Here is a 16653-nt window from a genome sequence, read left to right on the forward strand (position 1 = left end):
CAGGCCAGTGGAATACTGGACGCTGAACTTCTGGTTTTATGTATATACGCATTATATCTTGTGTATAAATGACACTAATGTTCCTCCCATTTCACAATTATTCTACCTTGTCTTAGGCACCTTCACAAAGTGTAGAAAGTTCAAGAAGTTTGAATATTTTTGAAACTGTACCATAAAAAGCAGACTAATCTCAAATTTTCTTTTCAACTCAAATAAAGCCAGTAACACTTATGGAAAAAAAAAAACTTTTATTTTTCTCTGCTTATAAGAGTGTCGGACATTATGAAAGTACTTCAAACACATACTGACGTTTACAGTTGAGGCTTATTAAAATGATTTATATTACATCAAATATGACTTTTTCAGATCCACACATTCAGAAAGTCTCCACTTAGAAAATGTTTTCATTTGGTTCCCAGGTACAAACATGGGTTAGAGTGATAAGATGGATAAGATGGAGGGATGGAGGCCTGCTCTGCTGCGATTGGTTGATATACCAGTAGCATCTAAACAAAGGGCAAAAAACTAATCTCTTCGGAGAAAAATATCCTGTTTTTTGATCCTACGCCTTATGAAATGTATAAAACAAAATCCAGTTAGTCTGGAAAAAGTGTTTTATTGAAAACAGACCCTTTCGTTGTGTGACATCTTTAAAACAGTCACCTTATTCTCCTGTAAAACAGCTTTTACAGGAGAATAAGTAACTGATTAAGAATTAGAACTAATCAAACCGGCTGATCACCCTACAACAACTGCTCTGGATATTCCATTTTTAGTTTATTTTGTGCATGTTAGGCTTTTGTCCAAAAGCTGGATAACAACTACTAGTTTCTGTTGAAATTATGCAGCTGGATTGAGTAACGTTTTCTGTATGGTAGAGAAAATCTCTGTGAACTTTGTGCCATCTCCAGCATACAGACGTTAATATTCCAATTTCATTCGAGGTTTGAAAGAAATGTTAATTCAGTCGAGAGATCGTTGTTTAATGATAAAAAAAACAGCTATATAACAAATTACAGCCGATGAATTCCCACAGCAGACCTCACTTCCACCAGTAGGCAAAATGTAGGACTCAACACAGATCCAATTAAAAAATGTTTGTTTGGTGTTGTTTACATACAGAAAACGATTCTGATGCCTTCAATCGAGATTTTATAAAAATCATCCTAAACCAGTCTAAAATCAATTCTTCCTCTCATTTGATCTCAGGTGGCCTGAAGCTCAGGTCTTGAACTGCTCGCCTCTCCCTGAGCCAGCCCATTAGATCTTCCCACGTCGGAGTATGGCACCTCCTTACGAGTGACGGAGGTGGCAAACATGGTGTCCAACATTCCCAGGACCTCCAGTAGCTCCCGCTCCAAGTTGATCTCTGACTCCAGGATGTTCTGTAGGCGCAGCAGCTGCTGGTCGATCAGCGCCGACTGGCCAATCACCGATTTATAGATATCAAGGATCATTTCAGCTGCCGTCAAAATGATGGGGGCAAACCGGGTGTCGACAATGTTTCTGAAGAAGAAACGGAAACAAATGATCAAGGTTTAGACTTTAAATTGATAAATCCACACATTATGACGTCCTGCTCTTATTTCACAACTTTAATGATTTGAACCCAGAAAATAAGATGTGTGTGTTCTGCTTCATACCCAATGACAAAGTGGAGTAACTGAGAGAGTTGCTCTTCATCTCTTCCTGCTAGCGCGTTCTTTAGAGTTCCTCTTCGGTCCAGCTCCTTGATTACACCCACAGTTATCTCTGGCTTCTTCTTTCTTAACCATATCTATCAGAAAAGAAGATTGAAGAAACAACTTTGCTTAAAACAGCTTACGGAGCCATTATTTGCTAATATGGGCCCTCAATTATCAAATGTGGAAAATAAATAAGTGATTGGGGGAAAGTAAACATGATAAAATAAAAACAAACCTTCATTACTTAAATGCTTGTGAATATTTAGATTACTCTACCTCCAAGGATGCATCCAAAGCTTTGGATACATTAAATTTCTTGAGCTCCCTGTCATATTTGGCCAAATGTTCTTTGACTGGCTTGCTGACAAGATAGTCATCCTGTAAATGCACAAAGCAAGGAAATTAGAAATAAAGAAAAGCTCAGTTATAATTCTCACAGAAAAAGATGGGCTGACAATGACTGCAACGTAGAAACCTACTGGCTTTGGAACAAAATTTTTTCCTTTCACAAAGACACGATATGACGGGCGGCGCCTCTGTTGGCTCATCATTTCCTTTGACTCTTCGGTGTGTTTTCTGTGTTTGATGCTTAAAATACTGTTGGTCATTCCCACAACAATGGACTCATCATCCGGCTGAGAAGAAAGAAAAGTTGTCAACTTTGGCTCGAGATGAGAGCAAAACAATGCCCCTTGTTTGCAATACATCATAAAATAAAATCTTTCATTTTGTTTTTAAAGTGCAAACAGGGAAACTTGTCTAATTCCTGTTTTATCTACGCTGCCAATGTGGCAATTATCTAAAGAAACGTTTTCACAGAATTTTGCTGGAACGTTTATTCTTACAGCCAACGCCAAACTGAGGATTGCAGCAGCGTAGTCAAAGTTGTGGACCACTTTGAAGGTGGTTGTGTTGTAGACTTTCACATGCCTGAAAGACAAACAGTCCATGCGTTAAAACATTTTCATTCATTCACCTTTTATTTACAGAAGGTGGCAACAACAAGAGGACTTCCACTTGAATGCACAATTCTCATTACAGTGACTAATGCGATATATATATTTGCTGCCTTTGACAGACAGAAAAGTGTCAGATTTAAATTATTTAAACGTTTATTTTATGTCAGGAATTCACTACATCTGATGTTCTTATACCTGTCCAGAGACGCCGACAGCAGTCTCTCTCCGTTGCTGCCGAGAGCCAAACAAGTGACGGTTTTATGATGGTTTTTCAGCGACACCAGAGGCTGACCTCCTTTTAGCAGATCCCACACTTTGACGTAGCGCCCACCTAAGGAAAGACAACCACAATTTGTGAATTGAGCTTGTATTTCAAATATTTCCAAATAAACTTGAAAATACCCCATGCACATATACTACATGAATATAGAGCATCCTTTGAGGTCAAAGCAAGCCAAAAGAACTGAACTAAAATATCCTTATTTTGCTTACTGGTAAAAATGAATTGGGATGGTTCACACAAATCTGAACAAATCTAACATGTTTGTGTGACAAACCAGCCTCACAAAGCCTTTCATCAAAACTATATAACTGAATTTGTACAAGTTAAGTATGACATGTTATGATTTGCTATGCTTCTCATCATTAAGCATGTGCAAAAATAGATGATCTGGATTATTATTATTATTCAGTAAATATCTTGTGGTGATTTTTTTTTACATACACTTTAGATGTAAAGTTCTGATCTCTGATGGAAAATAAATTAACATACTGACTACCTTTTATCTGCAAAGCTGCCTTGTCTTGTGCCATCACAAACACCAAAACCAGGCACAGTGAAAGACCAGGGAAAAAACTAAGCCAAAATTTTAGCGAGAGCCTATGAGCAGTGTAGAACTGAGTTTCTGCATTGGACCTTTGCTGTCTGCTCAGTTCTGAAATTAATCTGACCCTTCAACGTGTGTTGTATAAATATGCTAAATGATTCGGCTGACAACCTGCTGAGACCAGGAGTCCCTCAGAGGGGTAGAGAAGGAGGCTCTCCACCGGCTGTCCGTGATCCATGGTCATCACACTCTTCTCCGCTCTGGCATCAAACACTTTCAGAGTGTGGTCATATGAGCCTGAAGCAGCAAAAAAAAAAAAAAAAAAAAAAAAGACAAACAAATCTGATTGTTGTTGGTGCCAGTTAGCTGTAACAGGAGACATATGGACTCTATTTTTTATTATTTTATTTATGTTTTGAGTCAAGTTAAAAAGTACCCAGAATGCACCGCAAATTGATGTTTATCAGACAAAAGGTTAACTTCCTCTTGACCCTTTGACATTTCCCCACTCCTCTGCAAAATGACCTTTTGACTCACCAGTAATGAAGAGATCTCTGTTGAGTTTGCTGGTAACACCACAGCGAATGTAGTCTGTGTGTTCCCGGTAGGTGCTGAGCTCGGCTGCGTTTGGGATGTCCCACAGTCGGCAGGTGTAGTCGTCAGATCCCGTGAGGATCTGATAACGGTCTGAGGTGAAGTCAGTGACATGTACAGCCCTGAGTAAAAAAAAAAAAAATTCAGTTCAATTCAAATAGCTTTCAGTATGCAGGACTTTAAGAAATATGAAAAAAAAAAAAACAGCTCAATCGTTGTCAGAATTCTTGGGATCAGCATAAATTTCAGTCGATGGATCACTCAAGAAATCATCATTCAACATTGTTGTCATCAGCCAATGACTTCCACCACATTTTCATTCACCCAACACTCTCCATTTGAAAACATGGATCGCTGACAGAGGTCAGTTGATCTTGATGAATAGATAATACAAAGTTCCTATTAGGGATAAACATATGAAATTCTCACAGTATAATAGCCTTGACTAAGAAATACTACAGTTTGTCTCATTATGTTTTTTTAAATTAAAGATTTATAACAAGAATGTTCAGCATGATATCACAAAAAACAAACAGAATCCCGTAGCAAAAAAAATTATCGATTAGATACAATAATCATTATATTATTTACAGTTATTTTGATATATTAACATAGCTTGCAGCTTCAAAACTGCTAAATTATCCTAAAAAAAAGATGATTAATTCTCCCCTAGTGTCACCTATAAAGCAGGAAATATTTTCAAAAAGTGTTTATGCCTTCTTTGGGCTGGCGGACTGCTAATGCATAACAGCAGGCTTAGAAGTAACCAGAACTAAGTCTAGTTTATTTTAGATAGACTGGAGCAACTGGACAGTAAAGAAAGAGTCTTAAAGAGACACCGCACAATTTCACCTTAATAAAAGATTTCCTGTCATCACAATTTCCTTTGCAAGAATTTACTAAAACGTCTACGACCTAATCACAGACACTTAAAATATGAGACTCACTTTGTGTGCCCTTTGAACATCCTTAGCGCCACCCTGCCGCTGACATCAAACAGCCTGACAACCGAGTCTTCGCATCCCGCCACGAGCAGCTGGCCATCTGACCTGAATCTACCACAATAAGCAGTGTCCTTGAATCGGGTAAATGTCTTGACAGGCTCTTGGGAGAAGGGCCCATAGACGTGGATCTGAGGAAAAAAAATGAGAGTTAGAACATGAAGAAACTGGGAAAACAAAGGTGCATCCTTTACTCAAAGACAAATTATTTCAAAGCAGAACTGTTTATCAGATTGCTTTAATTTATGAAATTAAAGCAATTTATAAAATTAAACAGCAAGTAGAAACTTTGTCAGTTTTATTTTAATTATAATATAGCAGCTGTAAACACTAAAGAATACGTAATGGGAACTTTGTATTTCCTTCCCTTTTGTTATTGTCTGTGTAAATAAGATCCATATCCTCTGGGGTAAAAAACAAAATACAATATGAAAATCAACCATGTCATAAGGTGAACTACCTAGAATTTATGCAAACAGAGCCTACTCACTCTTGAAAAGGCAGTTACAGCAAAATTATGAGGAGCCACAGGAGAGAAGTCGATGTTTGAGACTGCTCCATATTCTTTTATCTGAACCGGAGCCTACGAGCGGGAAGAAGGGGAAACATGTCAGGCAATGGATTCCTTGAAAGCTTGAAATCACAAATTGTCCAATACATTTATTTCACCCACAATAATATAAAATGGAGCACATAGCAGGTGTGACTCACCTTGTAGTTTTTCCAGTAAAGTGTGTCCTGTGTGACTTTTTCTCCGAGCTTTGGATACACCGGGATTTTTGTGGGTTTAAATGAAGCCATCTATATGGCACCTGTTGAAGCGTCTGCATACACACAGTAGGAAGCAGCCACATATTATTAAGCAAAGAAATCTTATGAATATGATTATAATTTTGAAATTATATGTACATATTGCAAGAGAAAACAAATAATACTAGAAATAAACTATGCACTTACTGAGCATTTTACACATGTTCAATTGCCTATTAACACAAATCGTAAATCAGCCAATGAACCTACTGAAACAAAATGCATTTGGGCATTTCGACATGACTTCCTGAAGTTGAAAGTGAGAACAGTAGAACAATAGGTTTGCATTATGGATGTGCAGCCGACATATCCAAATGTTAATGTTAATACGAAAATTTTAAAAGAATGATTTTGGTACTTTGTTTAATCTGTTCCATGGAACAATTTGAAGCAGTTCTGGAGACAAAAGGGATCCAGTCTGGCTTTTAAAAAGATGTACCTAACAAATTGGCTAATGAGTGGAAGTATATGGTGAAATTAAACTAAACAAAAACATGCTATCTGAGAGAAATTATAAAAGCAGCATTTGACTTTTTTAAAAACAATGACATAAAAATAAATTAGGTATCTTTTCCGTTATTTTACTAAGTTCTATCTTCAAATATGATAAGACATTTATATTTATGGACATTACACAAGTGGCATTGCCTACATCGACTTTAAATTTGCAGTTAATTACTTGATTTGAGAGACAACGCATTGTAGTATTTTTCATGGGTTTCCTGGTATAAGTGAATGATTCATTAGTCTTTGGATTTGGATATAACATACAGTGCTTACGTTTTTTGTTGTACAAAAAAAAATAATACTATACCCTTACATCTAAAAGATTCACCGTTTAATAGTTTTTAGTTTAGGCACTGAAGTATCACCCATGTTGTGTTATCTATACTGTTTTATCTAACAAACTAAACCGTGATATCAGCGATGGGGCTCGGGCAACAGTCAATTAAATCTTTAGATCATTCATAACCAAATAAAAAACAGTACTTTGTGTTCTTTAAACTGAAATAATGCACGTGATTATGCATGTCTCAAACCTGGCACACTGTCTGTTATTTATACGACTAATATTTTACACAGAAATGGCTCCAGAATTTTCTCACCTTTGATTGGAAAAATGGTCCCAGTGTGTAGATACGTTACACCTAGAATAGGGCTGATTTAAAATTATACAGTCTTTTGTTATCTACAATGAAGAAAAACTTTCTCATTTTTATCGAAGGATCACGTTGCCTCTCGGCGAACAGGAGGACGCCATGATTGAATGTAACTACTTCCGCAATGAAAATGATAGAATTGTTTAAGTAAGTTTTTGTTTCTACTGTTTTTTAATTAAATTGTCTACAAGAAGCTTGAATATTTTTTCGGTTAGATATAAGATTAGTTTTTCTCTCTACTTAATATTTTTTTCATGTTCTTTTTACGCTTTAATTTACGTCACTTCCTGGGCTCCCTCCTTTCTGCCTCCATCGCTTATTGCGTGAGCCGCGTGTTTACACACTTCCAGGTATGTTCCTCGCTGTTTTTCAGTTTTTTAAATTGTGACAAATAATTTTAATGTAAGTTTAGCTTTTAAAAAATATTTTTGCCTCAGCTGGAGAAACCTAATGTGGGAAAAGCACACCCCTTTCTTCTGTATGAACATCTGTTTGAGGAGGCCCTAGCTAGCTGTTTAGCTGGCTTTGCTAACTAACCAGTTCCGTTGATGTAATTTAGACTGTACACAAAATGTATGACTAAGTATGTTAAAATAAACTGAAATTAGAAGGACGGGTTATACGGCATCACCCTGTGTCAAACATAGTTTCATCGGCCTTATTTGAAAAAAGTTGTAACCCAATAGATTTGTGGTTAGCGTGTCCCTTGCTAAAGCTGTAGTTGCCCACCTCCTCACTCTGATTCATGCATTACTTGCAGACAGGCTCTGAAATGTGACGCTATTTTCGGGGCCTTATGACAGCTGCACATTCTTGTTGGTTTTCTGCGTGAAAGGGCAAAAAGTGACGGGAGATTTGAGGGGGATTTATTTCTAATACTTCCAGTTTGATTACATGTCTACCACTTCCTGCGAACTGCTAGATCACACATGTAGTATAGTAACACGTTAGGGGCAATTTATGTTGGTATTGAAAGTTGAAAATGTTATACCATTTTTTCCCCTCCATACAATGTCATTTAAAATTAAACGATCAGAATAGAATCAGAACTAATTCCTAGAAATTAGCTAATATTCAAATTGTGCAGCAAAAATGTTTTAACTTAAGCTAAGCTTGGATTGGAATGAGATTCCTATGGTATCACTGTGTAATAATATTTACAAATGAATTAATAATTTACTTAGCTCTTTTGATGCACAGACATAAGCAAAAATAAAATAAAAAACAGACAGTTTTGTGAAAAAAATGTTCTTGCTTATTATGCAAAATATTTGACATTTTTCCCATCCTCTACCCTTTTATAGAGTATTCCATGTATAACAAGCTGATATTGTCTGGGTAATTAAACAAAGCACAGGTAGAACTTACAATGAACTGCTTAATAGCCATGTCACTTCAGAATCAGAATAAACATTAATTTTCCCCAAGGGAAAATGTATTATTCTCCATTAAATATAAACAAATATAAATATAATCATTAGTGGTATAAAATTTACAACACAAATTTGAAATTACATTGTTAGGTATGACCTAAATATAAAATAAATTAAATAAAATGAAATAAAAATACAAGTCGTTGAAGTTTATCAGCTTCCATGTAATTGCTGTCCATGTCTTGTGGATGTTAGGAAATATTTCCGAACAGCCACTCTGTCTCTACTACAGCAAAGGTAAAGTGTAGCAGAGTTGTGTTACTTTCTGTCTCACATAACTGGTGTTAGGAAGGTGTAGGTAACTCCTATTACTCCAGCTTTTTATTTGGCATCTCATTAAAGTTCTGCTAATAACCAGTAGAATTGCTGTTGAATTCTGTGCCTGTTCTCTTATATTTAAGATGAAGGAGTCGATAATGAACCAAGAGAAGCTTGCCAAACTGCAGGAGCAGGTCCGCATAGGTGGCAAGGTAAGGTGCCTACATGCTGCCAAGTTATAGTTATGGGGGACTCTGAATCATTTGTAAAGCTAATTTCACTGCTTTGTAGGGGTCAGCCCGGAGAAAGAAGAAGGTGGTGCACAGGACGGCTACAGCAGACGATAAGAAGCTGCAGTTTTCACTGAAGAAACTAGGAGTCAACAACATCTCTGGTATTGAAGAGGTACGGTAAATGTTTGTGGACTTTTCCACATTGGAAACTAACATACAACTGATTTTATGTACAAGTACTAATGGACTTAATATCTTTCATTTAAATTGCAAATAAAGCTGAACTGAAATCCCTGGAGATGGGATGATTTACCCAAAGAGTTCTCCAGAGTGTGAAATCTCTGATTTTTGATGACATTCGGTGGCCGTATATCCTTTGCTGTAAAAGTTGCAATGAACTTTATGATTAGCCATTTAGTTACAGAGGAGTTTTTACATTGCTTAGTGAATGCACTGCTGGCTGACATGAAGCATATGATCAACTGTTTTAACTTCTGCCAACAGTTGGAAACTTAATGTTTCATGGTCATGTTTCAGAATATTTTACTTGTTTTTATACAGGCTGTATCTGATGTGGCTCTTGTGCAATTCATTTTCCATTTTGTGTTGAGGGGACAGGATACTTTACATGTGACGTTAATGCACTTATATGCTTCTCGGCTCTGCTTTTTTTCATCTAGTTTTGCTGTTTAATCAAGTCAAAATTGTCCATGTTCCCTTCTCAATGTATTTTATCACAGGTTCACAAGCTACCCTGGCTAAACAAGCAAGGCAATGTTTTAGATTTAGAACACAGCATATTAACGCGTTAGAATGACTCTGTCAAAGTCCAAATGTAAATCTATTCATGTTGGCAGACAATCTCTATTTAATCAACCCAAGATTAAAAAACAAAAATGGGCAAAAATGTCAGCCTTGCAGCAATAATTTCACCAAAAGATGCATCTACAAAATACTGAGGCAGGGAGATGAATACATGTATGCCAGACTTTTCAAATACAAATAAACTTTGATCAGTTCCTTCCACTTCGCAATCATTCACTACTTTATATTGATCTATCGGATACATTTCCAATAGAAGACATTGAAATTTGAGCCGCTAACATGAGAAAAATGTAACTGTCATTCAAAAGATATAAATAGTTTTGCAATACATTGGAAAATCATGGCAGATTAAAGTTATCTAATGAAAGCTGTGCTCTGTTCTGATGACCCCTTTTGGGTCCAATAATATTGTACTGGTTACTTACCAGTTTACTTTTTTAGACCAAACTGTTGACTTTTCAAATAAGTAGAAATAAACCATTAAGAAGGGTAATTACAGTTTGAGGTGTTTGAAAAGACTCAGGATGGAAAGCTGTTGTTCTTTTAACAGCAAAGCTGCCACACTTCAGTTCATATATCTTTAATCTTTTTTTGTTTTCACTGTAGGTGAATATGTTCACAAACCAGGGGACGGTGATCCACTTCAATAACCCAAAGGTTCAGGCCTCCTTGGCTGCCAACACGTTTACGATCACAGGGCATGCTGAGAATAAACAGCTAACAGAGATGCTTCCGGGAATCCTCAACCAGATGGGAGCTGATAGTCTTACCAGCCTCAGGAGACTAGCAGAGACCCTGCCCAAATCCGGTACTGCCACAAACTCGTCCAGCTGTGGTTTTCTCCGTCACACGTGTTGTGTGGTGTTTAATAATCAAACTCCCTAATTTTCCTCATAGCTGGAGACAACAAAGCTCCCATAGTTGCTGCCGAAGAGGAAGATGACGAAGTTCCTGGTAAGCAAGAAAATTTGCATCTCATTTATTTATAAATGCAGTGTATCTTGCTGAATTGTTGCACACTAAACACCCTTAAAATTGGCTAGATTTTTAACAATAAAATGAGTGAGTCTACTCTGGACTCGTTCAAATCTATGCTTTAAATACTTTTACCTTTGTTTGCCTGAATTAATGTTTGCAAAAATCCAAGACAAACCTTTTTCGCTAACATAAACTATGAAAGAATTCAGAATTCACTTATACTTGTACTCTATTTGTACTAACTAATTCTTATTTCTTTCTAATCTGTTTGTATAATTTTAAACATAATTCCGAGTAACACTTTTTCATATGCTGCTTCCTTTTTCTTTTTGCATTTTCAGATCTTGTGGAAAACTTTGATGAAGCTTCAAAGAACGAAGCAAATTAACCAACATGACGACATCTGAGTGTTTCTTGAGTCACCACAGTATTTAAGTCATGTATTTGTGGCTACAAACATAACCTGCCTTTAAATTCAACAATTGGGTTGGAACAAGAAAATTGACTTTTTACAGAAAATGGTATTATACAGTTAAAGCAAACAGAATTTATTAGAACCTGCACAAGCTTCTCTTTCTCATGCTGCCTTCTTCACACTGCAGTACCCATGCATAAAAAATGTATTGGTGGAATTAATTGTGTAATAAAGATAACCTTTTAACTTCTTTTATATATGCAGCAGAACAGTTTTGCTTTGTTTTGTTTTTTCACAAATTAAAATCATTGCAACTGTTCATCATTCTCAAATGTTAAGTTCTTAAAACAATAGCAGAAGTATTAAGAAGTCTCTCTTCCATCAAGGAGCACTGACAAAGATGAGTTGCAAGGCAATTATGTAGCCAAACACAAAGAAAAACAAACACCACTGTTATAACACCACATAAAATATACAAAGCATAGAAGAAAAAACAAATTGTTATACATATATTACTACAAATCTTGAGTAAAAACATTGATCCTGCCATGCATTGCTTAGGCAGGCCACAACTCTAAAAAAATATACCTGTAAATGTATGTTACATTCAAGCCAGAAGGTCTCATTTTGGATAATAAGGGAAGAGATTGACTGGGATGCCCCTAAACTGTAAATCATGAGATTTAACAAAACACAAGGTTATTTCCTTTTGTAAAAAAAAAATAGAAATGTCGTTTATTGTTTCTGGTCAGACAAACAGACAAAGCTCAGATTTGTTGAGACGGGCATGGTATTTCCAGGCTCCTCTGTTCCCTACAGGTTCTCAATTTCTTGGAGACACTTGGAGCTTAGGATGTGTCAGAAAGGGACACATTGGACTGGGAATAATTTAAAATCCCACTTTCCATTTTGTGAAAACAAATGTATTGCGTTCATTTTCTTAAATGAAAAACATTCTCTTAGGTTTTAATTTTCTTTTTGAAACAAAACTGGGTTTTGGTTGAATATTTCTTCTCAATGTAACAACAGTGATTTATAGTTATTCCAAAAGGTTACAGGGACTCTTGTTTGTTATGGAGATTAATAAAACCTATTTTAAGGTGAAATACTGAGTCGACAAATCAAAGTGCATTTGATTATTTTTATTAAGAAATTAAGCAAAGAAAATGAGCAATAACTCCCCTGGCTAGTCCAGGGAAATGAAGGAAAAAGACATCACTTTAATATTTGCCAGTTATGTAAACTCGGGACTTCCCATCAGCTTAACAATGAAGGTACAGTTTTCTCACAGCTCAGCATCCGCATGGACGGTTCAAACCAAGTACAGAGAGATAAACAACCTCCCAGAAACTTATTGTCTTCAGTCTTCCCAGTAATAAAGCCAAGGTTTTATTTTGCCATAACTGGAGGATCAGTCCTGGGCATTTTGAACAGTGTCAAACCTTCTTGACAACAGCTGAACCCTTCGCCTCGAAGTTCTTGATGAACGTTGCACCTGTTCTTTCGTTGTCAAACAAAATCCGTGAAACATTAATCGAACAGGGAGTGATGGTGAGGAAACTGAAAGTTGAGCTAATTCTTTGTGGATATAAAATGACATCAGTCATTCAAACATCCAGTAAAAACACAACGTATTGTGTTTGGCTCCAGTGTAGAAATCCTCAAATTAGTAAATCTGCTCTTTGTTCTTTTATTCAACAATTTACAGAAAGCCACATGCAATATCTCCTCATGGTCAGCAAAGATTGTAGATGGATGGACGGACAGACACTTCGTTGGCATTTCTGGATAACAATTTATTGTGCAGTCTTGATAATTCTCCACAAATTGTTCAGTATGATCTCTGTGGCACAATAGAAGGTTTTTTTGTTTTTTTTTTTACTTTTTGTTTATTGCATTTGGGCCTTTCTGATGAGGTGTTCGGTGTTTACACTCCATCTCAGATTTTCTGAAGTGTACTGTATATTTCCAGAAATTTGAGACTTGTGATACATTCTTCCTTTTGTCACCTGATGTTCAGGGCACAGTGACAATTATTTGGTATTTATTATTATTATTATTATTATTATTATTATTATTATTTAGTCATTCATTTTTTCATTTTGTTGAATGACATGTTCTGCTTATAAGCTTCTTCTTTAGTGTTTGAGATCAGATCCGTGATGGTTGAATAATGGTTGATTTTAGTGTTTGTACTGTGGATTCAGGAAGAGTTGTTGGAGTTCTTTGAGTACTGTAGTGGGATGAAGACACAGCCTTGGAGGACACCACTGACAGGTATGATATTTATTAAAGTGTGGCTACTTAGCTCAGAGACCCGCAAGGACATGAGTAAACAATTTCAAACAGAGTTTTGGTCAGTAATACTAGCTGACTGATAGATTCAAGCCAACATTTAGATTTCATATGCGTTAGCAATTTCCCAAATTTAAACCAAAAGATCAGATATAGACACAGATGAAGCAATTTTACTGAATGATTTTTGACAAAGAGAGTATCTGTGGCTCAAGTACCGGGATATGAGTTTTATTCAATGTAGTGTAGTATTGTTCACGCAGAATACCGTTTTGGTGACATGTTTCGTCTGACTGGAACAAATAGCATTTTTGAGTGGCCCAAACAGAGTTTCTACTTGAATCTGACGGAGAATCGGTAAAGGGAGATAAAAGATTAAGGTGATGCTAAGGATGCCTCCAAACCACTTGGAGTCTATTACCAAAAACAAAGCCTCAAAAAACCAGTAAAGGTAATGCCAATAAAGGTTTGTACACTAATTATTGAGAAACATATAACATATAACATATCATTTAGAGGGGGAGCAAAAGGGGCATGTGCTCAAGCCCCCCTGCACGTGCCTGGTTGAGCTCCAGTTAGCCGCCTTATCTCACTGTGCGAGAGGCAACTGCGTTGTGTGTCACGGACAAAAGGTCAAAGGTAAACAAGGTGACCAGAGGGCTTATTATGTTGTACAACCCCCCCAACAAAAAAACAAACAATTTTAGTACATGTTATCATGTGGGCTTAGGAAAAAAATACCCCCCAAAAAAAAAATATTTGACCAAAAGGGCACTTGAGGACAAGGAGCCAAAGGGGCAGGTGCTCAAGCCCCCCCTCTGCACGTGCCTGTCCGTCACCCAGGACATGGCAAAACTAAAGAAGGCTTAAAAATAATGCAACTTAACAAGTTATAATTTAAAAAGGACATAACTTGTATTGGGAGCCATTTCAATAAATCAATATTTATGATGAATTTTATTAAGAGCAGTTACTCATAATGCTTTTTTTATTTAGAACCTTAAATTTTTGTGAAGGTGTAGCAGAGATTAGATCAGTGAGACTGAACAAAACTCATATAGAAGCAACATTTGAGTTTTAGTTTTACTTCTCTGCAGGCTGCTGACTGAGAATAAAACATGTTTGATGTGCATTACTAGTCATTTTTGGTCCTGCAGCTTGAATGTGGTTTAAAACTTGTAAAACCACATTTTACATCATATTTCAATGGAACCTCGCCGACCCCCCCAAAATTGGTCTTATGAAATGTTCCTGTCTATGGTGTCCCCCAATAATGAGATGGGATGTACGCCCTTGATTAGCGTAAATACTTTTATAGTACAAAAGAAAAGTTGAGTTTTTGTGAATCTGTTAGAGATGACTCCTCACTGAGCCATTCATACACACAGTGATTCAAAAGTGGTTTCTCAGAATCCTTACAGCTTTATTTTCTGAGATGGACTGTCCATGCAGTTTATAAGTGTGGACAGTCTGCTTTAGAACAGAAAGTTTGGGCTTTTACTTTAATGTAGCAAGATCAGATGCTGGCAACAACAATAGTCTTTCCTGAACAACACTGGGAGGTCCGTTTGCTGGTAAAATTGCGGTAAGGAAAGTTGTATTTAGACATTCTGTGGTAGTGATATCACCGACACAGTCATCTCTGTTACTTGTCTTATAGCTGTGTCTCTATCAAATGAGATGGTAATAACTAGAACAAACTGTATGTGTCTTTCAGTCGTTTTGGGCTTTTTTTTACTCTAATATTTGGTTGCGGTGCTTATATTCAGTAGCACTCCTGTCTTCTGTGACGCCATTGGCTGATTAGGGTGAGTAAAACCCAGAGCTTATTAAAACTGAAAGCTAATGAAAGTCATCCATAAAATCATTTCCAGTGAAGTAATAAGAACTTTTAAATCTGTTTTTACATGTATGTATATAAGCAGGGAATGTCCGTTTCTTCAGTAAGTAATATGAATGTTTTGGTAAAGGTTATATATTACATCACTTGTAGAGCACACTTTTTAAATTTTGTTTAAATAATGTTCAAAATGAATTACTCCTTTTTGCATTCTTAAATTTGCATGTTCCCCGGCGCAGAGGTGACAAAAGCTTTTCAGGCTTGTAGGGAAGTGAAACATTACCGCCCGCTATTTTTGACTTACTGACTGAAGAGACTTCACACAGTCTGGTTAAGCAGCATGTCTGCATCATGCATGTTGTGCTGAAGACGACGAATTTACTCAAGAAAGAGGAAGGAGGGGAACGAAAACGATTGTAACACCTAATGTAGTTGGAGCGGCTACTCCTACAGCTACGTCACACACATGACAGAAACAATATGAAAATGAGTGAGGATAAACACACAGGGCTCTGTTTCTGTTTCCACCTTGTTGATGCTGACACTTTCCCATACAGAGGAGGGTTGCCCCGTCTGCGATGGGGAAGTCCTGTTGCCAGTCCCTTTTTTTTCCAGCCCAAAGTTCTTTGGATTGTACTTACATTGTATTTTGGGGGAAAGCCATTGGATGAGATGATTTCTGTTTTTTTTTTTTTCAAAAGGTAGATGAAAATAAGATTGACTTAGATATAGGTATTTTTTATTTTTGGCCAATTTATCTCATAAAGTTTTTCTTTATATTAAAGAACTTTTTTGCACTGTCATTAATAAAAATGGCATCTTACAATTTTTTTCTCTTTTTGCCCTTTTTCTTACACTTACATGTTTTAGTTGAAATAAATTTTGACATTGGTCAAAGATAACCCATGTAAGTGTAAAATGAAGTTTTTAAATAAGAATTTATTTTGGAAAATGATCTCCAGACCGTCCTTACCCCACGTAAAAACATAACTATCTCCTAAACCTAAATTGACTGTTCCTGTCTCAGTGGAAACATTAAGTATTTTGAATATCTGACAACAAATACTGGATATATTTGTGGAAGAATTTTGGCCCATTCTTCCTTGTTGGATTGTTTTAATTCAGCCATGTTTTTCAACCACGAATGGTCATATCACAGCATTTTGAGCTTGATTTAAATCTATGCTTTCAATAGATAACCCTATTTTTTAGCCATACAGGATAAGTGGGGAGCAGCGTGGGGGTGTGTGTTCAAAAGTATGAAACAAAAAAAAAATAGGGCAATATTTCATTGTTTAATTTATTAAGAGAGCCAAAGATGTTGCTTCAGGGATGCAGGT

At 36.5% G+C, this 16653-nt stretch overlaps 2 protein-coding genes across 2 annotated transcripts; one reads left to right on the forward strand and one right to left on the reverse strand.

The window, feature by feature from the left end:
- Nucleotides 1-228: 228 nt before the first annotated feature.
- On the reverse strand, nt 229-7187 carry utp15 (UTP15 small subunit processome component). Its single transcript, XM_015001648.2, has 12 exons — nt 6983-7187; nt 5778-5890; nt 5557-5649; nt 5013-5197; nt 4009-4187; nt 3643-3768; nt 2840-2975; nt 2531-2615; nt 2165-2320; nt 1962-2063; nt 1644-1777; nt 229-1506 (listed from the first exon to the last, which is right to left on the reverse strand). The coding sequence occupies exons 2-12, from the start codon at nt 5865-5867 to the stop codon at nt 1206-1208; spliced, it is 1587 nt and encodes a 528-aa protein (XP_014857134.2). The 5' UTR covers nt 5868-5890; nt 6983-7187; the 3' UTR covers nt 229-1205.
- An 88-nt stretch (nt 7188-7275) lies between these two features.
- On the forward strand, nt 7276-11447 carry LOC106926613 (transcription factor BTF3 homolog 4-like). The gene is made up of 6 exons (XM_015001652.2): nt 7276-7386; nt 8871-8939; nt 9019-9132; nt 10392-10593; nt 10683-10739; nt 11105-11447. The coding sequence occupies exons 1-6, from the start codon at nt 7291-7293 to the stop codon at nt 11149-11151; spliced, it is 585 nt and encodes a 194-aa protein (XP_014857138.1). The 5' UTR covers nt 7276-7290; the 3' UTR covers nt 11152-11447.
- Nucleotides 11448-16653: the final 5206 nt, after the last annotated feature.

Source organism: Poecilia mexicana, unplaced genomic scaffold (assembly GCF_051168715.1).
Source record: "Poecilia mexicana isolate PSO_F unplaced genomic scaffold, ASM5116871v1 scaffold_9, whole genome shotgun sequence".
In the NCBI taxonomy this organism is placed as follows: domain Eukaryota; kingdom Metazoa; phylum Chordata; class Actinopteri; order Cyprinodontiformes; family Poeciliidae; genus Poecilia; species Poecilia mexicana.